Source organism: Anas platyrhynchos, chromosome 8 (assembly GCF_047663525.1).
Source record: "Anas platyrhynchos isolate ZD024472 breed Pekin duck chromosome 8, IASCAAS_PekinDuck_T2T, whole genome shotgun sequence".
In the NCBI taxonomy this organism is placed as follows: Eukaryota; Metazoa; Chordata; class Aves; order Anseriformes; family Anatidae; genus Anas; species Anas platyrhynchos.
This window is the reverse complement of record NC_092594.1, coordinates 28911260-28937640: the sequence shown is the minus strand read 5'-3', so window position 1 is coordinate 28937640 and position 26381 is coordinate 28911260. Positions and strand designations below refer to the sequence as shown.

Genomic DNA, 26381 nt, shown 5'->3' with positions numbered 1-26381 from the left:
CACAACATTTTACAGGGGAGAAAACACACTGATGAATGCCCAGTTTCCACCGCCTTCAGATGTTCAATTTCAGATACCTTATCCTCAATTCTCAGAACATTTTCAGAACAGTACAACTTCATTTAGCTTTTCCTGCTGCTGAACACACACCTTTCCTGCACATCTGCCTCATGGGACTTAAACTGTGTTTGAGAACTTCTGATCTAACTTGCTCAGCATCACAACAGTCATTCAAAGGCTGAATGGAGGAGGCCATTCTTTCTCCTCTGCTCTCTCCTCTCCACAACACGTTCCACGGCTTCTGCAGATGCTCACACCAAGGCTGAACTTCTTCCATGACAGAAATCTGACTAAGTCTCAGTGTCCCCCTCCACTAGACAGACAGCAGTACTCCAAGAGCGAGGACAACATTATTATATCCATATTACGAATAACATCTGCACAGGAGAACTGAATTAATGTTGAAAACACAACGTTAAATTATTTGCTTTTCTTAGCTTCTGATGGCTTGCTTTACAACCATAAAGCTCTTTAAAAAGTTTTACAGTGTAACTCAATACATTAAAAAAAATCAACTCAAGAAAAAAAACCTCCATCAAGTGGAGTAATTAAACTCAGAGCACAGTCCTCTAAGTGCAACTACAAGCCCCAGTAGGCTATTGCATTCTAGATCAGCCATTAGGGAAGGAGAATGCATCCTCTTACCAGATCCTGAACTATTCAATCCTGACAAAACTGCATGCTTGCAGTTCCCTGCCATCCCAGGACTCATCACCCTCAATCTCCAAGACTCTGCTTTGTTCTCTTGCCATGCACCAGCCCAGGCTGCAGGGAAGGGGGCTCCCGAGGATACCCCCTGCTCTCTCTGCTGCCCTAAGGGTACGGAAAGGGCACCTGAGCAAGGCAGGCAGTGCTCATGAAGCCTGGTAGGATGGACCGTGCTCAGTTCACTCAGAACTGAGTTGCCAGCATCTAACAGCCCCCGTGGAACGAAGTGCTGTGGATTTTACAGGATTTGCAAGGGCCTCAGCAGGCTGCCATGGGACACAGCCTGGCCAGTTCCCAGCTACTGCCCTGAAGAATTAGGGCATCATCAAAATGGGGTGGGAGAGTTTGTGATTTTTTTTTTTTTTTCTAAGAGGTAGAAAACCTGCATTTTTGCTAGCCTTAACCTGGGAGACAGCTAAATTACTTCAGCTGAACTTTCCAGCTGAGCCAAACATGTGGCATGGAAAACATCAGCTCGAAGGTGAAAGTATAATGAAGTGATAGAGTCATTTTCCTAGTTGCTTACAAAAGAAAACCTAAGGTGATCCCAACTATAAGCACAGCTACCTGTTCTACTTATAACAGTAGGCTAGAAACAAAGAAAAAAAAGAAAGAAAGAAAGAAAGAAAGAAAGAAAGAGCACTGTCTTTGCAGGTTTTGGTGGCAAACACAAGGGTATCCCAGGGCGCTTGAGGACAAGCCATCAGCAAAGTCTTTTTAGGGAGCAGAACTAGTTCGTGAGTTTGAATACAAACAAGATCTCATCTCATTAAACAACACATATTTAGACTAAACTCTTGGCACATTACAACAAAAAAAGCTAAAGAATCACCACAGTAGAAATTATGGCCTAGAAACCCTCATCACTTTCTGAAGTTATCTTAAAGAGAGTCTCCAGGGAAATTTTCACATTGTTTTTACAGCAAGAGTACACAAAAAAGCTGTCTTCTCCTATTTTGGCATCTCTGCTGAAACGAGAAGCCAAATAATTTCTATGTTCACTGAGTGTTCGTATAGAACATATACAAATTATCCAGCATCCTTTAGAAGGGGAAAGCAGAAAGGTCAAAATAACAAGAGTCTGGGAAGATGCCAGGAAGCTCCTGCCCTGCTTTATTGTCACGACTTGCATTAATAATAGGTGTTTTACAAAAGATGAGTTTTTTTGTAACATTATTTAATATTCTTAAAAGACGATAATTTAAATAAACTGTCATCTAAACAGAACATTTACATTGGAGAGTTTTTCCAAACAAAGCACTGATTGCCTGAGCCAGACCCACTATTTGCCATACTTGTCAGTAGTGGGCAAAATTAATTTCACTGAAAATGGCCAGAACACAACCAATCAACCAGCTGAGAAAACCTCCTGAGTTGACCTAGCAAAAGCCTCGTGCACCCATCAGCTTGGCCATTTTCCTCCAGATGTAAGCTTCCTATTTAAAGAAAAGAATATAAAGATATTAATGCTTCCACAAACCTGGTCCTAATAAGAAGGGAAACACCCTTTGACATATTCCACAAACTCACAACTGTAAGAATCTAAATACTGCCAAAAAAAAAAAAAAAAAAGCAAGATTTTCCCAGAGTCTCCTTCTTGCTTAGTACCTACAGTGGAGTGGTTTGTTTTCAATCCAGTTGTTGAGTGTTTGCATTAAATAACTGCGTGCTGTGGCAGGAGAGAAGCTGAATCTAGAGATGAGCTCCAGGGGAGGAGGTGAGGGATTTGCACCCTGTGCACATCTTCCTCTGCTGCTGGAAGAAACTGCTTTCTTCTAAAGAAGAACCAGAAGCACCGCGCGCAGCTGTAGCACAGGGGGAGAGATAAATTTGGGAAGATAAAAGCAGGCAGGGAGTTTAGTTACCTCGGTGTTTATTATAGCTAACTGGAGATATAGATCAACCCCCTGTCCTGGAGCCCTCGGTGCTTCGAGGCAGAGACAACATTACAAATTGCTCAGACAGCACTAACTATGCAAGTAATCCATGTAGGCCGCCAAGGAACACATGTGTTTCGGGCATAAATTGTCCAATCTATTCCTTTCTGAATTAACATCTGTCATCATGACACCATTCAAAATGACTGAAGACTGGATCATATTAACAACCACACATCTTGGATAAATATTTACTGTTCAAACTTTTTTTTTTTTTTTTCAGTTTAAAGAAAAAAAAATGTAGATAGCAAAATTCCTGGATTTGTGAAAGGGAGCGTCTTTTCAGCCACTGATAGAAAGCATGTGATTTTATTTACAAAATCAAATCAATGCTTCTCCCCCCTCTGTGAGTCCTCCTGCTGCACATGGGTGAACTCACAGCATCCTGTGGTGTTGCAATGCTTTCTGAAGGGCTCTTCTGGGGGATTTTGTTATGCTGGAGGTTGCTCACCTCAGATTCCACGAAGCCTTCTCCCTCAGGACACAGCAACAGAGCTGGCTGAGCATGCATCGGGAAGAGAAAAAATTGCAGTGAACCCTACACACAACTGAATGAAGCAACTAACATCAACAAAAAGCTGCCAAGGGTACTACTGGCTTGCTATCCTGCTCCTCAGAGTCAACAAATGGGTCAGAGAGAGTGAAGACAGGGGTTCCCATAGGTCACAGTAAAGGATGGCCAGAAGGCAACACAAGTATGCAGCTCGATCCTGGGTACACCCATGCAAAACAGTCTTCCCAGACACTGGATTAAATCTGTATTTCAGAAGTTGTCAGGAGCCAATGTTTGCCTCTGCAGGTATGTCATTTGAGTACTATAAATCCATATCTCTAGGAAATTACATCTGTCCAGGCTGATTTTATCTAGCTTCAGCTCCTAGCCACCACATTCTGCTGTTTCGTAACTGCACAGCTCAAAATGCCAAGGGAGATCCTGCTGACGTCCTCCTGGATGTCCTGTGGAGCAGGGAGCGGTGCACCCGCCTTCGGGGATTTCTACCAGCCCTTCACTCTCCCACAAGTCGAGCAGGACTTTACCAAGACATCCAGTCTCAATTTTCAGACTTCAAATAGCAGCAAATTCATCAAGCCTGTAGGGCAGATGTAGCACAAGTAATTATACTGATACAAACGTGCTGCCTTTTTTGGTTGTTTGCCTCGCTTCAGATATTCTTCTTCCAACTAAATTAAAGAGTCTTTTGAGGGGAAAAAAAGTTTCTTCTTTTGTAGATACAGAGAGACTATAAGTAAATCTCCCCAAAATCTCATGTATAAACTAAATAAATTGAACCCAAATCTCTTAGGCTAAGGGAGGCTTTGCAGACTTCAAATGATTCTTGTAGTTCTTTCCTCAAGTGTTAACACAGAACATCTTTATTCCACTAACACTTGCACGAACGGCTGATACCCCTCTGGGCGACGTCTCCATTTCGCTGCTGTCGATGTTCTCTGACTTCTTCCATGTGCTGGATTCACAAAGCTCTGCTCCGGTACGGCTGAACATCTGCTGCACACGTGGGCAGCGCGAGATCCTCAGCAAGCAGGGGCTGCACTGGTGGTAAAGCCATGCACGGTGGGGTGAAGAGACCCCACGCAGCTGCACGGGAGGCCAGGTGGAGGTGATGCCATGTGAACTCAGCACTTAGCTGCTCATCACGTCTGCCAGGTGCCCGATCACATACGTATGGCCCAGTGAACATGCATGTCTTGGCCAGCAGGGAAGCACGCAGTAGGCAGGGATGAAACGGAAGGCAGGGGGTATTTATGAGGTGGAGGAAACCTGAGAGAGTCGTGGTGCAAGAGGGAGGAGGACATAAATCACAGGCGAGCGGGTGATTTTGTTAGCTCTGCTGTTTATGGAAGGGTGCCCTTCATCAGAACCAGCCCCAGATTTGGGATGAAATCCTTTGGATCGCTTCAGATACTCCGAGTCTGTGTTTGATCGCGGCAGCTACCAGTCTAACCTGAGTTTACATGCACTATGACCTTGAAATGCACCTACTCGGATTTGCATAATGTCGATGTCTAAATACAGCCAGTGCCTGCCAAAGAGGGAGAGTGCAACATGAGCACCCTCTTGATGCTTTTTCAAGACAGCTGCATTAGCTCTTCACTTGGCCCTTGCTCACATTAGCTTTTCAAAAGAAGGAAATGGGGAAAAAAAAGAAACTCTTTAAATTCTCCATTTTTTTTTTAAACTTTGTCTGAGTCACGGATGGATGCAGAAGGTAGGAGTGTCAAATGCTCGGAAAAGGCAACTATCAGCTGGATGGCAGCAGACATCAGAAGAGATTAATTAGAAGACGACAATTTTAGGAAGAAGTTGTCTAAGGATAAAGCAGGATGGTGAGGCAATCCCAGAAAGGATGCCTAGTAGGGCTATGATTCAGCCTTTTCAGGCAGTAATTCTGCTTTGGTCTCTTCATTTAAGAATGATGTGAAGGAAGAGGAACTAGAGAAGAGTATTCATGTCACAGCTAGGATTATTGAGCCAGAAACGAAGATGATGCTGTCTTGGCAGATATGGGATAAAGGTTCTTTAAGGACTACTGAAGCCTAGCATGAATAAATGCTTCTTATCTTCTAGTGGGAAGAATAGAGCAAGGAAGACTGAATTTTGTTAATGGCAAGCAAAGCAAGGGAGAAAAAAGGACAAAAGCTATGTATACTGTGGAAATGACTGGAAGGGCAGGCATACCAACTCAATCTTAGTTTGAAGTTTTAAGGAACATCTGTCTAAAATTGGAGTCATCTATGACGTTAGTCCTGCAAATACAGACTCTTCTCAAAGGCCTGATACCTGGAATTTGTTCACCCTGACAATAACGTACTTATGGATATTTTTCAGTTTTCTTCATCTGCCTCAGAAGCTGAGGTGAACATTGCTACAGACTTGGGGATGTGACAACCATCAAATCCAGGTGGACAACTTATTGAGCAGCATGCATCCACCAGATGATATCGAGTGCCGTGCAGGCACACTGCAATGGCATCAGAGCAGCCCCTGTCACCAGCTGATGGCTGATGGTGTACCTACAGCCACCCTAAGTATGCCTGGGTGGGAACAGCTCTCAGCTATGCAGTGACCTGCCTAATCTTATTACGCTGTTGCATGCAGGTATGTATGAAGGGCAAGCTCCAGCCTGCACTTTCCATACCAACAACCTTCCTCTGGGAATCTGGCCAGGAAGTCTCCCCCAAGGCCCATGTTGCAAACTGGGTCATTTGTCTGCTGAGGTTCCTGCATGGTTGTCACCACGGCGCTACCTGAAAGCTACACGGTACAGAACCAAGATCTTCTCCCTCTTCTGGTCAGCAGGGGCAAGATTGTTTTATAGCGTACCCACATATTTTCCAGACTCTCTTCTCACCAAGACTGGAAAAAAATTGGCTCACCTTCTCTAACATGGCACCAGTGTTCACCTTACGTCTTCTGGAAACCACTCGACTCCTTTGGCATAGCAAGGGATTTATTTTTAAATGTGCAAGTCTCCCTTGGTTCCCTTGGGCCATTCCTAGCACTGCACTGGGTCCTGACCATGGGGGCACAGCCCCTCAAGCAGCACAGGCTAACAAGAAAGAGAACAAAATGTAAAATGAAAAAAAATATATATATATTTTACACAGAATATTTTCCACAGAATAAATGACGCAGACTCTCCCACTTTTTCCTCAGCCACAGACTTGGTAGGAGCCAGAAGAGCCTGCTTCTAGCTTTATTCTCTTAATTCTTTGCTTCAGCATTTAGTAATGGTTCAGCTGCCCCAACCCAGGCACTGACCCATCCTGACGATGCAGTAAGGTACATCTGCTATCAGCTGCTCCTAAATTCCCCCATCCTCTGAGTGGCAGTGGTCTTTTGCACTGTGTGCTTGGACCACAGGACAATGAAGAGGCTTTCTCGCCTCTCCCCTGGCACAAGCCTCATCATGTCCTTTATGCATGTTGGCTGCCTTACTCACCAGCCATGCCTTCCTACGTTATACTTCTGGGGGATTATTAATAATGGCTATTTAGAGAAAAAGTCAAATTCATAGAATAGGACAATCCTTAAGATGGCTTCCCAAATCAAAAGCTTACTCCTATTAATGATGGAGCAGCAAACCCAGCTTCTGTCCCCTTCCACCAGAGGCCAAAGAGGGCAGGAGGACACAAGGCCATGCTTATACAGGATCAGGCAGCATAACTCTGTAACCAAACTTCATGGCCATAATGCATTAAGGCAATGCAAAACAAAGTATTTTAAAACAACTGTTTGGGAGGAGGCAAGAGAAAGAAAATATTTGCAGTCTAGAAGCAGACTTCGGAGTGAAACTGTAAGTGGCCACTCCATTTGTCACCACGGGCAAGTGACAGGGTCAGAAAGAGCAGGTTCTGCCTCCTCAGCTGGACCCAGAGAAACCGCCTGCTCAGGGACTGGGCTCAGGCTCTAAACTCACTGGAAATACGTGCATGTGGGTGAGGTTTTACTTGGGTTGGACAGCAAGAAGACACTCACAGCCTCTCTATTGTCCTCTAGCTGTTTGGGGTAGCATCCTGGCTCCTCAGATGATCAGGGATGCAGAGCAGCCCCCTTGCAAGGCTATTTCGGATTCCAAGGAATCCCCAGCGTACTACGAGGCCATGACGTTTGCCGACTGCCCTGGCAAACACATAGCGTGACAAGGCCATTAAGGGAATCATGACACGGCCATGAATGGAAGAAGAGAATCTGTAAATAAAGGCTGAGCAGACGGCGAGAGCTCTGGCAGCGGTCAGGCCTTGGCTCCAGCACAGGCAGGCTGATCGAGGAGGGAAGGTGGCGTAGCACTGCAGCAGGACTGGAAGCAACCCGCTGACTTAAAGCAGAAAGGTAGCTCCAAACAAAAGGTTAACAATAAATAAATCTTCACTGCCACCACCTCTGCAAGAGCGACAGGCACGTGCTGGGATGAGGAAAGAGGGGTTATCTCCTGCCCATTGCTGGAGTCTCAGCAGCACTGGAGGACGGCTGCTTTGCAGATGGCATCGTGCGAGCTGTCAGAGGCATGCCCCTGCAAGGGACAGACAGACAGCCGCGCCTGGCCTCGCTGGCAGGCAGGTGCTCACTCGCTCCTATGACTTTCACTATCAAAGAGAGCCTCGAGGTGCCGCGGGCGCTTACTGCACAAGTGACTCCTTCTGGCAGCGGCTGCAGAGATCCCTGCTGGAAGTGTCCGCGGGCTCATTACCGCACGAGAAGGAAGCATGCGAGCTGCCAATTTCTAGTGAAACCTTTGCCCTCACTTGGCTGCATTGCTGCCATGTGCCAGATGTTCAGGGAACTGAGCCCTATGCAAACAAGAGAGTTCCTTCTGATTCACTAATGATAGGCAAAAAAACCACCCTGGAATCAGCCTCGGTGCCAGCTTGTGATGGCTGGTTTGCATAATTGCTGCTTGTAAATTCTTCTGTTTCAAAAGCAACTACCCGGAACGCAGTGAAGAAACTTTCAGCTTTTGACTATTATTTTAATCCTTCCCCAGGAGAATGGAGAAGGGAAATATACAGCAGAAAAAAAACCCACTCCGTAATTCCCCTGTTACTTTAGATGTCCAGGAAGAGCTCCTGTGACTGGCAAAACCCAGGTGATGCAAGACGGTACAGCTGTGGGAAGGAGCAAGGTGGATCACGAGATGGGTGGGTAATGGCTCTTGGGACAATAAACAGCCCAGGAGGGAGCACAAGTGTTGAGAGTGAGTGTCCATAAGTAACCACCGCTGGGGCTGCACTACCCAAAGCTGTTTGATCCGAGCAGGGGTGCCTGGCACTGCCAGCAGCCTCTTGCAGCAACGACTGCAAGTCAGCACTGCCAGGCCAGCCACCAAAGACGCACGAACAACTCACATCCGTGGCCTTTCTGCAATAAGTCTGGGGCTCCAGTCCAGGTCCTTTCCCCTTGTCCATCTAAATACTGGGTTAGAGTGGTGCAATCCTCCCCCCTCTGCTACACGTCACTTTTCTCCATCCCACACCCTTTTCTCCCCATTTACCTGCAACACGTGCAATGATTTGTTCCTTGAGTTTAATGCTTGTCAAAGGATTGAAATCAGATTACCAGGGTTTAACTTGCCCAGATTCACCCACCTTTCCCCTAGTAATGTACAGGTCTATACTCTCCAGTGATGCAGTACTGCCCTAACTTGCTACAGCCTTGCAATTCTGAGCGCCAGCTCACCCAGAACTCTGATGCAAGTTACCTTTGCTCTGCTGATGACACAGCACAATCATTTAGCCAAGACTGTCCTTTTTTATTTATATTAACATTTTCTCAAGGTTTCTTTTTCTTTCTATTTCCCATCCCCCCCCCGGCTTCCATACATTTTAGTGAGAAATAAAAAGTGGCTGAGCTTTTCCTTTTTCTTTGGTCCATATTCCAGTGCTCCTCTTCCTGTACACAGTGTGCACTAAATACAGACAGGACACTGGCGCATCATGCAAGTCTCTGAAAGGTTTTCATCTTACTGAATGGAAGGCATCAAATCCTCTACCTTACTGTTCTGTTGTTGCTTCCGCATCACGCTGTTTCTTTCCTTAAGACATCTCCTGAAAATCCTCCTCTCTACAGAGTAAAGCACTTATCCCTTTCTCAGTGTGCAAGTGTTGCCAAAAGACTAACATAACACAGAGCAAATCCCTCTCAGCTGCAGGGAGAATCAGCTTATCTGACCACTGACCCTGGTAATAAATAGCCACTCGTCTTTCATTTACTCCCTCTCGGATAAACTCCCTTTGATTTCACTTACTTGAAAGAGGACTAAGCAAGGATCCCAGTGCCTGGCCCAGAACCTCCAGTCATGCAGGTCCAAGCAGCTCCAGGACTGACAACGTCTGAAGAAAATCAGAAAGTCTCAAATCCCACCCACGACTCTACCATGGAAACATGCAGTTGCCATCAGAATTCAGGGGCAAAGGAAACAGAGGGGTCAGAATCTGACCCATTTTTTGAAGGACTGTGTCCATTCCCACAGCAGTCATGTTCTTCAGCAGGATGCTTTAATTTCCCTCATCTCTGTCCTGAGGTCGGAGTCCTGGCTGAAACCACTCGTTTGCAGCGGGGCTGAAGTCTAGCAGAGGGACAGGCCTAATCTCAGACAATGAAAAAGCAACAGTGGTGTACAGAGCTCCTAGATCAAATTAAGCATCTCAAGATAAATCCAGGAAAGGAAAAATGCCCCTTTTCTCCAGACAATCAGCAGAGAGAGAACCAGAAACTTTCCACGGAGAGCACTGGGCAGGCATTTGTCATTTTGAGCTTACCACACACTGATAAAAATACTAGCACTCACTACCAGAACAAACAGACGCCCACGCCGTATTCCCGTAGCACTGGTGGTTCTCCATCGGGCCAGTTCTTCGAGCTAAGAGACAGCACTCTGTGCATCAGTCTCCATTCGAAAAGGCAGCTGTGCTAGCCACCTGCTCGCAGCTACAGCCAGCGACAACAAGATCTCAGCCTCAGATAGGGAGAGATCGGATTAGAGAGGACAAGACAGATGTTTTCCAGTCACCTGGACCTCATCCTAAAATATTCAGTGAAATGGTTCAGCAGCCTCAAAAACAGTGATGATTCCCTTTGGGAACTTATGTGGAACAGGTAGGGTGTCAAAGGATTGAAAATTGGACAAAAGTAGTTCCTAGCACTAGGAAGGCAAAAAAGCGAAAAGACTTGATTTATGGTATAAATTCTCAGAATAGGAAAATTAATTATAGAAAATAAAGATAAAAAACCACTGAAGATAAGTACTAATCCAGGAGGATTTGTCAAGAGCATATCACTACTGAAAAATAGTATTTTATACAGGAAAAACAGATTTCCTTTCTTTTCCTACATGAAAAACATAGGAAGAAGCAAGGCATGGTCTGGAATTCAGTAAAGCTTCTAACATATTACTTTCACAAACATGCCAAAGAGCATTATTAATGACACTACTGTGATATGAGTTCTAAAGTGGCCAAAAAAAACCCTAACCAGGAGGAATTCTCAGTGGGCTCATTGTAGAAATGAAGGACATATTACATTGGGGTCTTCCTATGAACCGATTCTGTTTAGTGCTTTCATTATCAACCTGGATGATGGAGTAAAAAAGTATGTTTATTACAATGCAGAGGGCATGAATTTGGAAAGAATGACAGGTATATGGGAGAGCTCTGCAGAGAGAGACCTGGAGGCAGAATGAGCCACAAGCTGGACGCTCACCCGCAGTCCCATGCCACCGTGGCAAAGGCAGACACAACAGCGGATGTATGAAGCGTGAAGACTGCAAGGCCAGTGGTTTGCTCCTCTCTATTTCATGTTCTCTGTACATTTGTGACAGTGCTCTTTAAGAAAAATATGAATCAACTGCAAGCTTTCAAAAGAGCAACAGAAATTAAGAGATCTGGAAAACATCACCTACAAGAACTAAAAAAAAGTAGTGTTTATTCCAAAGAAATGAAGGATAAGGAGCCAACCACAAGAGCATTCAAATAACCTGCAATGTGAGAAGCTCAAGTTCTTCCTGCTCTCTGCCAAGCTGGGCACTGAAGCATTCAGTTACGATGACTGCAATCGCTCTTCCCAGACTTCTACCAAGTTTTAACAAACTGCTCGCCATATCTTTACGGGACCAGGGGACGCCACATTACAGCCAATGCTGCATGACTGCAAACATCAGGTGGAAATTGAATTTGTTTTGAAGCAAACCAATCTGTCCTTTGAACTTCAAGCTAAAGGCTACGAGTTCCCACAACAGCATTCAGGTAGCAGGGCACTGATACCATCAGGATATTAAATGCAGGCCCTTCCTTTGCCTAGAATGAGGAATAGAAGCAGGACAGAAACCACAAAGAAACCTTCTGATTCAATTATTCACATTACCAAAGGCCACTTGTGCATGCCCAGAGGCTAACAGGTAATGACAACTGCCCTGTAACAGAAAAATAAATGCAAGTTGGTGCCAGTGTGAGACTCAAGCGAGGTAGAAGTCCTGAGGCTGTCTGTATCACAGCTGTATACAATTATATTCCCAGACTGTTTGCATTCTGCATATAAACTACCAACCTCCTCTTTTTGTCCCCAACACATAAGCTAACATCCCACCCTCCAAATACCGATCCATTTGTCTCATTACTTGTTGAAAAATCATGAAAGAATATCTGAAAACAGAAATATATGATTTATAGAACAAGAATCATAGCTAAATAGAGGTCATTTATTCTAGTCTTCATGGCAACGGGTACAGACAAACCATCCTCTGAACGAGAAGTCAGTCATCACAACCTGATTCCCGTTAGGGTGGGTGAATTAAGGAAAACAACCCTGTAACAGGTCCATGGTAATAAAGAAGAGCACTAATACAACTGACTGGGACAAAATACTTACATGGGGGAAACAGTATCTTAACCATTTCAGTCATCTTAAATTAGATTTGATACTGTTCTTCCAGGTGATACTTTAGCCAAACCCAAATTATGAATCTCAGTACAGCAATAATTGAGGAACGTATAATGACTTGTGCTATTCAGGAGGTCACATTAAGTCTGTGGATGGTGGACTTTTCAACAAATTGTACTGTTGCTGTCTCTTCCTCCTATCCAAAGTCATTGCATCTTTACCCCCAAACACCCATTTCCTTCTCTTATCATTGTTCTTTTCCTTCCTCTGTTCTTAAACCCTATGAGTCAAAAAAACCCATGCAAAATCCGGTCCTTTCATGTACTCTTTAAAACGAAAGTTACATTCACTATTCACAGCACATGCTATGTATTCTTCAATAGAAAGCCTCATCTGTGATGCAAGGTCAGGTTACAGGGAGCAGATGTATTTGTAAAACATATTTAATTAAAACTGAAGTCCATGGATGTAAAAAAAAGCCTTCACTTAAATGCAGCAGGGCACACAAAGGAACTCTCCTCAGACCAAAACGTGGCAGATATGCCCGTGGTATCACGTCTGTACACCACTTCTAATTAGGTGACCTTCACAATGCCAGCTAACAGTGCTCTTACCACTTTCTCCTTGTAAACAATGTACTTCAGCCACTTGAAATCTTGCCATTTGAATCCTGCCAGAACAAACAGGGAATCCTTCTCATACTGTTCCATTTTCTGGATTGCACCTTCAGGATATGTGATCCGGAGAGTCGTCTTGCCACCCACATCTTTTTCAAAGCCCTTCACCGGAGCGGAGTTCAGCCTGTAGGGCAACCAGAGAAGGCGCTGTCATGGGTTCCCATTTACACTCACGCACAATGATGCAGCATCGCTGCCAGCCCCGATCTCTCCGTACACAGCTGCTATGGCAGCAAACATAACCCTTGCAATTCTTCATTGTAAACATTTACAAAGCTTTATTCCAAGTGGCAACAGTTTAATTAAAAGCTATTTAAATTACTTGATTTAATAGAATGCAAGCAACTTCTGCACTTCACTCTTGTGATTTAAATTGAGTTGGAAGCTTTGGGGAAAAAAAAAAAAAGAAAAATATTGTCCTTACAAATTTAGACTTACAAACTAACCATTAATATTTTAGTGTTCAGTCACTCCTGGGATATCTTGCAGAAGCAAGACTGTACTGGAACAGAGGATGCAGTTCCATGGCAGTTTAAGCAGTCTGAAACTGGTCTCTTGCTCCCACACCAGTCCAGAGCTTGCACTGCTCATCCTACCTGCAGTGAGACTGTTTGGGGAACTAAGACAGCTACTGTTTTTTGGAGAAAAAAGAAAAGGAATAAATAAAAAGGAACAGTGTGCACCTGGTCTAGTTCCCCAGACTGACCCATCAAGGAGGTGAGCTGCCCTGCAGTGCCAGCACAGAAGAGGCTGGACCGTGTGCTGGGGCAAGGCTCAGCAGCACTGCAGTCCCACCGACACGGAGGAGACGCTGCTGTGGAAGTGCATTTAGAGGGAATGCTGTGTGTTTAGACGTGCTTTTGTTAAAACTCCCCTCAGGAAGTTTTTTTTTTCCCCTTCAGAAAGCAAGCTGCTCTGGTGTTAACAGCGATGATGACTTTCGTGACATTATTCAGAACTTCTGTGTACGTAGGACAGACTATTCAATACCAGAAACACAAAGCTGAGGAAATTTCAAATAACTTGGAATACAAATCCTGCTGACATCAAACAGCAGCCCCTGATGGAACAGCATTGCCTGCTTGAATTATTGCAGCCTTCTTGACTTGCGGTAGTTCAATACACTGGAAAGTGCTTATGGACTGCAAATTTTCTTATGTAGGAATGTTAACGAGGATCTGGATTTGTCTTTTTCAGCCCGGGTAAGCATTTTAGGTGGGAAACCTTTCAGTAGAAGAAAATCCCTCTTTAGAATCTGAAATTCTATTCAGAATTAAGGAGAATGAATTCCTGTATACATTTAGTAAAAATACTTTAACACTGGTAATAAAATATTAAATGGAAAGCACCTTAAGAACCAGCGCAATTTAAACAGGAGATGAAGCCTTTTTTCGGGGCTTATGTCCCCCTCACTCATACAAAAACAGTGCTCCCAGCCAGCCTGATCCCTTGTCTTTTCTTCTCAGGCTGACTGAGCGTTCACACATCAGTCACCTTTACTACGAACATAATTTAACCTTCAAGGCACCGTGTGTGGGCTGGATGACCTTTCATACTGTAAGAGCAAACGGCCCTAAAGGCAACAGATAAATAGTTAAGCATAACATAAAGAAAGCTTGTTAGGCATATTTTCATCTGTCTTCTGGAACGTGAGGGGATGGTTAGTGTCTGTGGTCCTTTCAGATCTCGACGTGCAGCTCTTTGGCAGGGGTCTCCCCGCTCCCAGCTGCTGGGTGAGCCGTTTCGCAGCTTACCTTGCTAAAGCTCCCCAAACCTGGGACCCCTACTTCGTATCTAGACAGGAAAGAAAACAAACCATTTCCCCCAAGTAAAACGAACTCCAATCTCCAGCAAAGGGCCAGAATGCGAGCTGCTGATGGAGTCATAGCACTGGGGTCCTGCTAATGAGCCAGCACCAGCAGCCTGCACCCCTGGGGCAGCGCAGGCAATCGAGCAGGGAGAGTTCTGGCAGCTGCAACCTGCACTCACCAAGGTACACGTTAAGCAGCTTGAGCCTCCTCTCAGGTAGGGCACGCCACTAGCTATGAACTCAGCTACATCTTGTACAACTTCTAGGAAGCCAGACCTCCTCATACAGCCCATGGACACAGTTTTCTCCATAGGCGAACTCCCTATCTCAGTCAGGAGTTGCTGATACACACCTGTCTTCCCCTCCGCAATCTATTCTAAAGAGGCATTTTTACACATTAGAGCACTGATAACTGCTGCAAGAAGCTCCTGCCAGGTAAACAGTGTGACAGCCGGGAATAACATCTGCACTGAAATCTGGTAACACCCAGTTAAAGAAAAACCAGCAACAAACTCACTCCACACTGTTTTAGAGCTGTCAAAGCTGATCTTTCTTTATCACAAGATAAAAAATTTCTTGCTGCAATTAATGGCCCTCACACAGTAAGACATGATGCATAAAAAAAAGCTCCTTATCCTGCTGGATCATTTCTTTGTCTACAAAGATGCTTCATTTTTTCCCTTAAAACTCATATCTGAAGTCCCAAATCTGACCCTTACAAGGAGCTTTGCAACCCATAAAAAACGATGCTATACACAAAGGACTTCCCAAGCTTCCACAGGAAGAAAAAGGAAGCAAGTGGATGCAGTTAAGAAGTAGTCTGCTCTCACCTCCTCTTGTCCCACATCCAGCCACCTGGCTTCATTTAACCTTTGCAGTTGACTTTTCTCTCCTTTATCCAACCTGCAGCCAGCACAGGTGCTTAGCTGCCCTCTTATCCTCTCAGCTTGCAAACTGACTTGGATTTATGGATGTGGGGAGAAAGAGTTGAACTTTTCATTTGGAAATTAAATAGTAAACCTTCTGATGTAAATTTTAGTGGGTGGCCTAACACAGATGGATTGAAACTGTTCTCTTGCTACTTTGTGAACAGCCTGCGCCCAAAAAGAGGCTGTAACTGAATTTTACTAACAGCAGCTGAGATAATTGCGAGCCACCAGACTATGACAAGCAGTACAAGCTCTTCGCGAGCAACTGATAGTGCGATGAACTGGGAGAAGGGCTGTGAAAGTTTCATCCTGTTCTGAGCAGTCATCCCTGTGTCCAGAGCAATACTGGGGCAGCAGGGAACAGCTCACAGGACCAAAGGACTGAAAAGGATCTTCTTTCTTGGTCTTTGTCCAGAGTCGAGAAGGTAGTTGCTATTCTATGTATGTTCTGTTCTTTTCTCGTGTGCCCATTACTAGCACACAGGAGAGAAAAGAGACCATGCTAAATATCTTCTCTGTACCTTAAGTTCTTTTAGTAATCATTTTATTTGTTCCAAATTATCTAAGAATTTGCCATTTGCCATCACATCTCATGGTTGACTACAGTTCAGAGAGGTGAGATTGGTTACACTCTCTTTGATATGAAACCAGTTATGTTATGAAGAAAAAAACAGTAGCTTAGACTCTGTTAAAGCAATTTTTACAAATCTACACTGTGGTTTATCCCACTTCTCCTATTTACCATCATAATATTTTGTTACTCACACTTCAGAACCTGCTACAAAACCACGCATTTTTCCAAGTCAGACAAATAGGTTTAGTTCCCCAGAGCATGTCCTCCTCCCTCCTACACACACTCACTCTCCATTAGCACAGGTATTATATTTGTTAATCTCCAGTCACCCAGAACACCTCCCTGACTTGACAGATTTATTGCTAAGAGTTATGACCAGACCTATGTTTTCCCATATCAGCACGTTTTTCAAGCATTCTGAGATGGCGATGATCCAGGTCCTCAGCAAAAGCAAAGAGTCCTAACTTCGACTGTGGTCCTTTCCGCTCGGAGCCATTCTGCTCCTGCTCCTTTATTCAATATCATCATCCACAGTGAAACAATTGAAATATTCACAGCTTCTAGGGCACACCTACTGCTGTTTAATCATTATGGGGTCCTCACTCATGGAGGTTTACTGCTTCCTGAGACCCTATGCTGCACAGTTCATAGTTCTTCCCTTCCTACCTGTAAAATGTGGGTCCTGGGGAACACTATATATGTATGACAAATAATTCTTCCCTAGACTACCAAGGGGGTGTACTTGTGAACAGATCTAACAACATGTTTTACTGATTCACCACCTAAGGGCATTATAAAAGAAGCAGCTTTTAAAAAAGCAGCTCAGAAAAGAAGGTTCAAGTTGAATCGTAGGAGAGAGCACATTCCCAAACAGCTGTGGAACATGGAATGCTTGAGGAGTGCCCTTACCCTTTCATGGGATCACCATTTACAACTTAAACATTTATATATTCTTGATGTTTTTCCTCCACATTAGTTAATGCTTCCATACTAATGGTTATCTTCACTAGTGTATGTTTAGCCTTTGCCTGCAGAGCATGCCAACTGAAACTGAATAAATGACAAGAAAACTGTGATGCCAAAGACTCACCTGACAACAACATCGTAGTCGTCAATTTTTGACCCCAACGACTTATTGGCAAGTACTCCACCATTTCCCACAATAATACATCGTCGGCAGCTGAGACTGTGGAGAAAACACAGGAAAGAGGTGATTTTTGTAACATGTCTTTCTGTTTGCATCCATCCAAGAACTCAAGAAACCTTTGGGAATATTAAGAATCAAGGGGATGACAGAGAAACACTTGGATCCCCAGCTCACCTCATCATGCCCAGGCATCGCCTATGATAAACTGCTTTCAACACCTCACTCCATGTGTGGCCTGGTGAGACGGGCTGTCAGGACAAGCAAGTCTTCTCCCCCCACATACCCTGTAATGATGGGCTTGAATCAAACCCACCTGTTAAGTTAAACCTCTTCATTACTCATTTTGCACTGAAATAGCAATAAGGCAAGGGCTCAGTAAGGAAATCCTCTCTCCGAGCAATCTTCAGCATGCAGGCAGACCTTGTCAGGTTATCTGGGGGGTGCTCACCTTGCTGAGTGCAAAATTGCTGCTGTTCTCATGAGACTTCAAGAGATGGAAAAACACTACATGGACAGAAAAAGGACCCTACCCCGCCCCCAGGAGGAAACACATACATAGACACAACGGGTGAGGACTAGGAAGGAAAATAACCTTAATTATCAGAGAAACAGAAAAGAAAAGGAAGAGAATGGCTTCTCGTGGAGCCATGAGTCACGAGAACTCTTTACAGCAGATGTTAAGAAGTGATTTTGTTTCGAAGACGGGGAGAGGACTTCTTTCCAGCCATCTAATCCCAAACGCAGCTGGCTCTTCTGGCAGCGTGCCCCCAGCTCTGGTAGTTCGCTGCAGGAATACGTGTCTGCAGAGCCTTCTTCGGAAAGGGTCCAAGGCAATCAGCCGCTTGGAGCAGATCTCTGGGCTAGGCGGCCTGCTCAGTCCCAGGCACAGCTGCCCGGGCTCTTCTGTGCTGCGCTCAGCCTGAGGAGCCAGCGTGGGGAAAGCTCTGCTTATGTGGGGTCCTTCTCTGCAGAGCAGGGCTGGAGCACACTTGAAAGAATCAGCTAAACCACCGAGGGTTACCCTGCTGACAGAGCCATCAGCCAGACATGCGCGTGCAATTAACAGTGCAGCACCCAAAAAACCACTCAGAACAGCTTCCCAAGCCCAGACAGAGCTGCACTGGAGTCCCCAGCCCTTCCAGAAGGAAACCTTCCAACAACAAGGCAGACACACGCCTGCATCCTTAAAGGCCAAAGAAGCATGGATGTTTGTGTTAATTAAATCAAGCAATACGGGAAGACTTTTATAGATAATGGCACAAGAAAAAAATACACAGTTCTGGTGCCAGTGACAAAGAAGAGGCAAGATCTGCTTCAGCAGTATATTGGGGCAAGGAAGGAAGGGAAAGAGTCAGTCCCAAATGGCATTTGAGTGGCAATGATGGCAATGGTTTTGTCAAAACCTTTAAGGGAAAGGTGCTGCAGGAGGCAAACCAACAGAGACTATTTGGTTCTGGCCAGGTGAAGTTTCCGATGGAAATACACATTTTGGATGATTATGATAAAAAAGTTTGACCTCCTAAACAACAGAGCACTGGGTGAAATACTGTAATTTCTCTCCCCATCTGTCTCTGAGCCATGACATTTCTGACTCCTAGTTTTTTACGAAAAATCCTGTGCTGACATCCAAAAGCTCCAAGTTACAGACACTCGGCTCTACCCACTTACTGTTAGGATTTGAGCTTTCACCGATTTCGAATGCAGATGTGTTTGTTTCAGCCTCGAACCACTTAAGCACATTCTTCCCTTTTCTGCTAAATTAAAGCACCATCTACTGTCAGCAGTGCCTTCCACATCCGCACGTGACCCTCTCACTGACAAACCACTGCATGTAAACATCTGCCTCGAGGTGGATCATCAGTCCCGGGGCAGACTGGTGAGCACGAGCTGCTGCACGAGGGAAGAGCCAGTTCCACCAGCCAAAGCCGTTCGAGTGGCCTCTCTTGATGGCCCCGTTCCCACACAGTACTTGTAGACCGATCAAAGCCCATTCTTAACTTTCTGTTGACCATACGAACTGGATCGAGTTCATCGCATGTCTCACGCGATGGCAGCTCTCCTAGATCTTGAGTCACATTTGCAGCACCTCTCTGAACCCTTTTCAACTTCGCCCCAAACCTCTGAAGCACTGCCTCTGGAGCACCAGCATGCGGAGCTAATGCTGCTCAAAAGCAGGGTCCCTTTCACACAGATATTTTACATAGATCACCTCAGTGCTCGTTTCATAATCATAGGTTGGCAGAACATAATCCTCACCTTGTAAATGTGATCTGTGATGTCCCCTCTGAGGTGTCTGACTTTTGGGTTGGCTCATTAAAGAAGCAGAGGTCTAGACTGATCCAAGCCTCCTATTCCTTACTGCCCCAGTCTTTGGCAATTTTAGTGCAATTTTACATTTCCTGCAAGTCAGTCTTAGTCACTGAGAATACCTGCCAGCAGGCTGACACCAGAAGTGTCACTAAAGGATTAATTCTCAACCCTGACAGTAGCTTTTTGAAGCTGTGTCTCACATTCCATTCCTAAGAAGCTGCTATATCTGCAAAGATGTTGCATAGAATCAGAACAAAATGCTGGACTAAGACATAAATAATGCCTATCTTTAAAAGGTTACCTTTATCACGCTTCTATTTTATCAAGCTTCTACTTTATCTTAAAAAAATAAATCCCACCTACATGACAAGGTTTTATTTTCATAAAACCCAAGATAACTAACATAAATAACTCTGCCTTCCTAGCTCTGTCCCATATCAAACTTCCCAGTGTTTTTCCTGCAAAAAAGAGTTAATCAACTTACAAAACCAACCTCTCATCTCTTATATTTCCCCATGAATGGCACATTTGCTGTTCTAGCCAAAATTCCAAGAAGGGTTAAAAAGGTAATAACAAAAAACCCTCCTTCCTTAACTCTTTAAATACTCTCCAGTGCTTACTGATTTAAAAAGATATAATTGCTATTTAACATCCTGACAGTTCTAATAAAAATAAACAAAACATTCCATCATTGCTGTCAAATGGGATACCATCACTCTCTCTTCATCCAAAAAATCAATCTCCTCAAGTCTGCAGATCAAATTTTCATTTCTTTCTGACACTAAGCTCTCATCTTTGATCTTCTACTGTCTTTTTCTGATATTTTTGATAAATACTTTACATACTGCCACCACCATGCCAGAAGTATCTGCTGCACACCCAGAAAGCACAAGTCGGGTGCAGATGGCATTCCTCAGGTGCACGTGAGGAAGGTATGGCGAGTCTTGGACTTTGCCTAGGTTCTGCACATTGGGCACGAATGTTAAGTCTGGGCAACCGGGACAGTTTGGCTCAAGAGAGGCAGAAAAGTAAGCTGGCTCAGTCTCACCAGCTTTGGCAATCACCCTGTGGGACACAGAAGATTGTAAGGCTACCCCGATGGCGCTGCAAAAAGGAAACATTTGGCAGGGATGTGTCAGGCATCAAACCTGACCAGAAACTTGGACACTTGGCACTGGTGTAGCTGAATCCCTTCACAGCAAGCACTGACAGTGCCTGAGAGCAGGAAACCCACAAAGACACTGCTGGCTCCAGGCAAGTTTCATCCGTGTGAGCAGCATCAGTTCCCCAGCTCAGTTGTTTCCCCCAAACGGTGTGCAAACACCTTTGGGTTTGTGTACATATCACGTCAACCCTGGATGTCTTTTCCAGAACAGCTCAAGTAGTGAAACGTCCGACACGGCCCAGGTTCCAGCTTGCTACCAGGGTGGTATGAAGGAGGGTCACGGACTTTCCACGCCAGACTTTCCCAAAAGCCCTAAGCTGGGAACTGGAGCCAGATGTGCAGCCTCTGACACAGATGCTTAGAGGTTGAGTTCATTTACACCAAAACCAGAATTCACGCAGACCTTCTTGAACAATACGGTACTGTAAACACGTGTATGCATTGTAGCAATTGCTACTTCCTCTTCCTCCCTTGTCAAAACCCTTTAGGGATTTGTAAGGGGAAAAAAACCACAAAGCCTTCCATTACGCAAGTCTGGTACTGAAGGCTTTGAGGAAAGATATAACAGAGTAATTAGAAAAAATACGTCTTTAGGGCAACTGGTGCTTAGGGAGGCATAGCACGTTGTTTGGTCTGGCTGCTGCTCCTTAGACTGGTGCTACCAGTGTGAGATGGGGACACAGACACTTCCTCTCCTGCTCTACCAGGTTCCTTCCTCACTTGTTAGCTTATATGCTGTGCTAGTAAATATTTAGTTATAAGCGTAAACCCTCGGTTTTCCTTCATTGCTATCTGGAGGCAATACAAAATGGTCAATTAGATTTTTGGATTTATGTAATTCCTATGAAATTTATAGGCAGTCACCACAGAAATTTAAACCCAAAATCTGTTGAAGGCCAGCTAGCAAAAGAGTTGGGCAACTGGAAATCAAGCTCGATTTGCAGAATGAGAGGTAGGCCACTGGAAGAACCACTAAAACAGCAAAAACAAGATTGATATGAATGGGCTTGGAAAAGCCAGAGGACAAGATAACCCAGAAGTGTCAAAGACAAGGCCTGTGAACACCTGTGCTAGGGACAGCACCAGAAGAAGAGGACACTAATTCCACAGGATGCCCCCTGGATCTCCAGCCTTCTTCAGAAAAGCTCAGTGCTGAGTTGCAACTACCCTCACCAAGAGAGCTGCAACGTTACCTGCCTCCTGCCCTGGAACAGGAACACGCTCCCAGAAGCAGTACAACACAAAACGTGCCATGATAAAGCTGACACGAAGAACAGCTAAGAAAGCACAGCATCACTTGCACTGCTACAGACTTGAACTGTAGCATTTGTTCGCATGCCCTCCAGCTGCTGCAAGTTATTAACACGACTCTGTTCACAATGGAGGGATTAGCTGGAGTGAGTTGACAAAGCTGTTTTGGGATGATGAAAGGTGTACGCATACCCGGAAGGATTGAGTTTGCCTCATTTCAGCACCACATTGGTACATTGTGTCAGGAAAGGTGCATCAGGATGCCCTTTTGGCACAGGGGTAATTAAACAAACAAGTTCACTTCCAGGGCTTCTAGGACGTAAGCAAAGGTAACATCTCCAAGGGGTAGCTTTGTGGAGGAGCTCAGAAATGGAGAAGCTTGGGTGGGGACAAGACTGAAGGCTTGGTGTAGGTCCCCCCCTCATACAGCCCTAATCTCCTCTTTCCTTCCTATGCTCTCACGCACTGCTCTGACCTCACCTCCCCTGCCTTTCCCTCCCTTCCCCCGGGAAAGCTGCGTTCAGCGTGTGGTTACATGAACGCTTGCTTCAATAGACTGAGCAGTGCTCACCCTCCCCACCCAGCCCTAGCCCTCTGCCTCTCATGCTGCTGCTCCAGCACTGTGCCAGAGCCCCTGCTCAGTGGGAGGAGAGCTCTGTAAGCGAGGTCACTGAAACGATCTAGGTTAGGAGAGAAACCTTTAAAATAGGCTCACTTTAAAATCTCCCTTCAGACAAGGTATTGGGAAAGATGTCTTTACTGCAGAAGGGGCCAAAGACTGGAACAGGGTTCCTGGCAAGGCAGTTGATGCCCCATGCCTGTCAGTGTTCACGAGGTATTTGGGTAATGCCCTCAGCAATGTGCTTTAAGTTTTGGTTAGCCCTGAAGTTGACTGCTTCAACCAAGGCAGGAATGAACTGGAATGAATGAACTGTTGTCTCTGCTAGAAGCTTGAGCCAAGATCGGAAAGCAGATAGCCTTCCCTCAACAGCCTGCTCCATCAGCTCTTTTGGAATCCAAAATAGTGCAGGCCCCTTGCTGCCAGCACTGTAATTCATCAATAATCACAACAGAGAACATCCTGGGAAGCATACCCAAGCCCCTTTGCTGCAACTCCATCTACCTACTGCTTCAGGTTCTCACTTCGCAACTTCCAAGCCTTTCTTGCCCCTTTCTCCCACACCAGCTTCAATTTTTCTCTTTTCCTTTATAAGACTTGCTCACTTGGAAATGCCACAGGAGGTATTTGATCCCAAAGCGTGCACACAGCAGCTGGAATCGAGCACACAAAGGAGTGCTATCTCACCTAGCTGCCATCCCCACCAGAGGCTGACTCAGGAAACAGGTAAGAAATGACAAGGAAAATTGCATTCGCTTCATTTGAGGAAAAAAGCACTTACTGCCCAGAGATACAGACACATGAAGTGGCCCATTTGCCCCACTGAATGGGGAAAACAACATCCAGAGATGACCGCAGCTAGCAGTAACCCACCTGCTTCCATCAGCTCAGAAGATACGTTATGCCTTCTCCTACAACGCCTGCCTGACTGCAGTAGTGCATCGCAGCACCCTGTACTCAGGGTGCCAGCATGCATGTGTGTGCGTACACAGTTTGCACAGCCCCAGAAGAGACTGATCTCCCTGCACCTGGCTTCTGGGCTGCTAAAAGAAATGCGTACATTCAACATCCACTGCTCTGCATTTACCACAGAAGTTCCCAAGGAAACAGTATTTCCCCAATCTATGTATTTACAAGCACGCAAACCTAAGTGTTAAGTCTCTCCTATCTCTACACTAAAGCCATTATAAACAAAAAAAAAAGTGAGCAGCTGGTGCTAGTGTGGCTGTATCTCACAATCTCCTGAGAAAGGACTTTAAAAAAAAAAAAAAAAAACACAACAGTAATAACAACAAAAAGCACAACAACATCCCACCCCTCAAAAAACAGGTGAGCAGCAAGAGTCGCTACTACATTAACTCTCACTGCACGAATATTTCACCTGTCCTCCATGTCATTAACACTTATTTCCCATGAGCAAACTTTTGAAAGTGTCTATCTGTAGATTTTTCAACAGATTAAAATCTTAACTCTCCAACCAGGGCTGAGATAAATCCCAGATGGGTGAGACTCAATTGTGTGTAAAATCTCAAAGGTCATTTGTGAAATGATTTTGCCTTCTGGACATCATTTCCCAAATTAATCCATATTCTAAAGGCTAAGTGTATCCAGCATTGCTGTGAGAGAAGACAAACTTCAAAGCAACCTAAATTAGCACATGGATTGCAAAAAAAAAATAATAAATAAATAAAAAAAAAGAACAAACTTTCAACATAGAGATGAACTCCCAACTCTAACTATAGTTGGCAAGCTCTACAATCAACGTGCGAGATGTGGACAGCTATGGAAAGGCTGGAAAAGCTTCTGAACGTCGTCATGGAAAAGTGGACAGAGGGGATGCTGGGCCAGGAAATAAAACCAAGGTGTTTAGAAAGCAGGAATTGTGTTGCTAGCCTGTGTTCAAGGAAGCACCGCTGCTTGGAAAAGAGTAGTATGAGGACTTGTGAAAGAAAGCGTGTCCCAGTGAAAAACTCTGACAACTTCTCAAGGAAGCCACCTCCAGTCTGGGAGGTGGCACTAAACCAGAACTGCTGGGCAAGGGAAAGGAACGACAGTAAAGCAAGGATAGGAAAGACGAGAGGAGTATCATTGGGAAGCTGATCATTAACATGTCAATGAGTCTCAGAACCAAGCTCTACAAATAGGACTGAAGAATCACAGGAGCTTCTTCCAAAGGCACCGGTCCAAATACCTCAGGACCCGAGAGAATTGCTATCACATCCTGGCACAGGCTGGGACAACACAATCACACATTCCTGCTTGAAGAGCGAGGAATTCACGAGACATTGTTAAAACAAGCCAGCCCCTTCTTTCCCGCTAAGAGGTCCTTGTGATCCTATTTCTTTGTCAGAAAGGCTGAAAAAGAATGTGTTTATTGAAAAGCAGCTATTTACTTATTTGAAAAATAGGCAAGAGAGTGTACTGTGATACCACAGGGAACAAAAGACTAGGAAATAGTCAAAAGGTAAAGGCTGTTTTTTCCACTTATGCTTGACTTAAAGGCCTCCAGAGTTTACAGATTTACTGGAAAGAGGACTCTTTCCAGCTCCTGATCCACCTCCAAGGCACAGGCAATCTCTGGCAACATTTATTTAGGACAGGGAAAATAATTGCTTCAATTCCTCCTACTCTAAAAGGTCTCATCTTACCTGTCAAGAGCTGGAGTTAGACGGTAATCTTTGGTTGCTGACAGGATGGCTTTGATCAGATTATCTGGGGAGAAAGGAAGAAGACATTAGGAAGAACTCACTTCGAGCGGAAATGAAAAACAAAGGGATGTAAGGCTTCTGAAGCGCTTACTTGGAGGGACTGAAATAAGGTTCTCATCACGAGTAACTGCTTGAACTCGCATATTCCGATTTCATTTGGACAATGACCTTCACACACTGACTGCAAAGACACACGAGGTGCCAAATTCTGACAGAGTGCACCAGAGACTTGCACAGAGAGGGTGCAAGGAAAAAAATTCCAGTTTAAGGCAGTGGTTTCACACCCACTTCCCTGGGATTGCAGTCCCACAAACACTTCAGACATGAAAAAGCCAATACCACTGCCAGTGCTTGCTTCATGCAAGCTTTTACACAGCTGAGTGGTGAACTGGATGCAGGAACAGAAACACATTAAAATTAACGCTTTCTATTTTGCTGGGTTACTTTTAGTTTATACTTCTAGTTTAGTTAGATTTCGCTTTTGTATTTGTATTTACTTTTTATTTAGTTTTATTTTGCTTAGTTACTTTTAGTTCAGTTCCTCAGTCTGGCTTTCTTCATGGCAGAATCCAATTAAACCATCACAGCTGCTTAAAGAAATGCCCATGGAGCCACAAAGCCTAAACTGATACCCAGAGAACACTGCAGCAACCAGATGGTGTTAGTTATGCAAGCATAGACACATGCCCATATTAAACGTATTAAATTACAGAAGCACAATGATTACACATAAATAAATCTATAAAGTCTGGAAGCTGTGGAGTCTGCTCCCTTCTAGATTCGTCCTTCATACCAAGTTTCTCCAACCTCTCTCCCCCATAAAGATCCAAACTCCATCACGTCCCGTCCATGCAGCAGCAATGCTCTGGCTAGCCCGGGTTTACAGATGTACCAGGAACTCCAGAATGGCTGCACCAGGTCAGACAAAAAGTCTGTCCATCCCCAAATCCTGGCTCTAACTGCTGCCTTAAGCAGCTGCCTAAGAAGAGCACAAGAACAAAACAAACAGAAATAGTGCTTCTCTCAAATACTCCTCTAGAATTTAGTTATTTTCAAATCAGGGTTCTGCACATCAGGTATAGCTCCTATGGA

At 44.7% G+C, this 26381-nt stretch overlaps 1 protein-coding gene across 9 annotated transcripts in view; it reads right to left on the bottom strand.

Annotated features, from left to right (window-relative positions):
* ST3GAL3 (ST3 beta-galactoside alpha-2,3-sialyltransferase 3) overlaps positions 1 to 26381 on the bottom strand; it is a 176149-nt gene that overhangs the window by 31459 nt on the left and 118309 nt on the right. For all 9 annotated transcript variants that reach the window (XM_038183312.2, XM_027462413.3, XM_072041965.1 and 6 more), the window contains 3 exons: positions 25230 to 25293; positions 17180 to 17275; positions 12714 to 12900 (listed from right to left, as the gene is read on the bottom strand). In XM_038183312.2, the coding sequence (XP_038039240.1) occupies positions 12714 to 12900; positions 17180 to 17275; positions 25230 to 25293 (347 nt within the window). The remainder of the gene's footprint in view (positions 1 to 12713; positions 12901 to 17179; positions 17276 to 25229; positions 25294 to 26381) is intronic.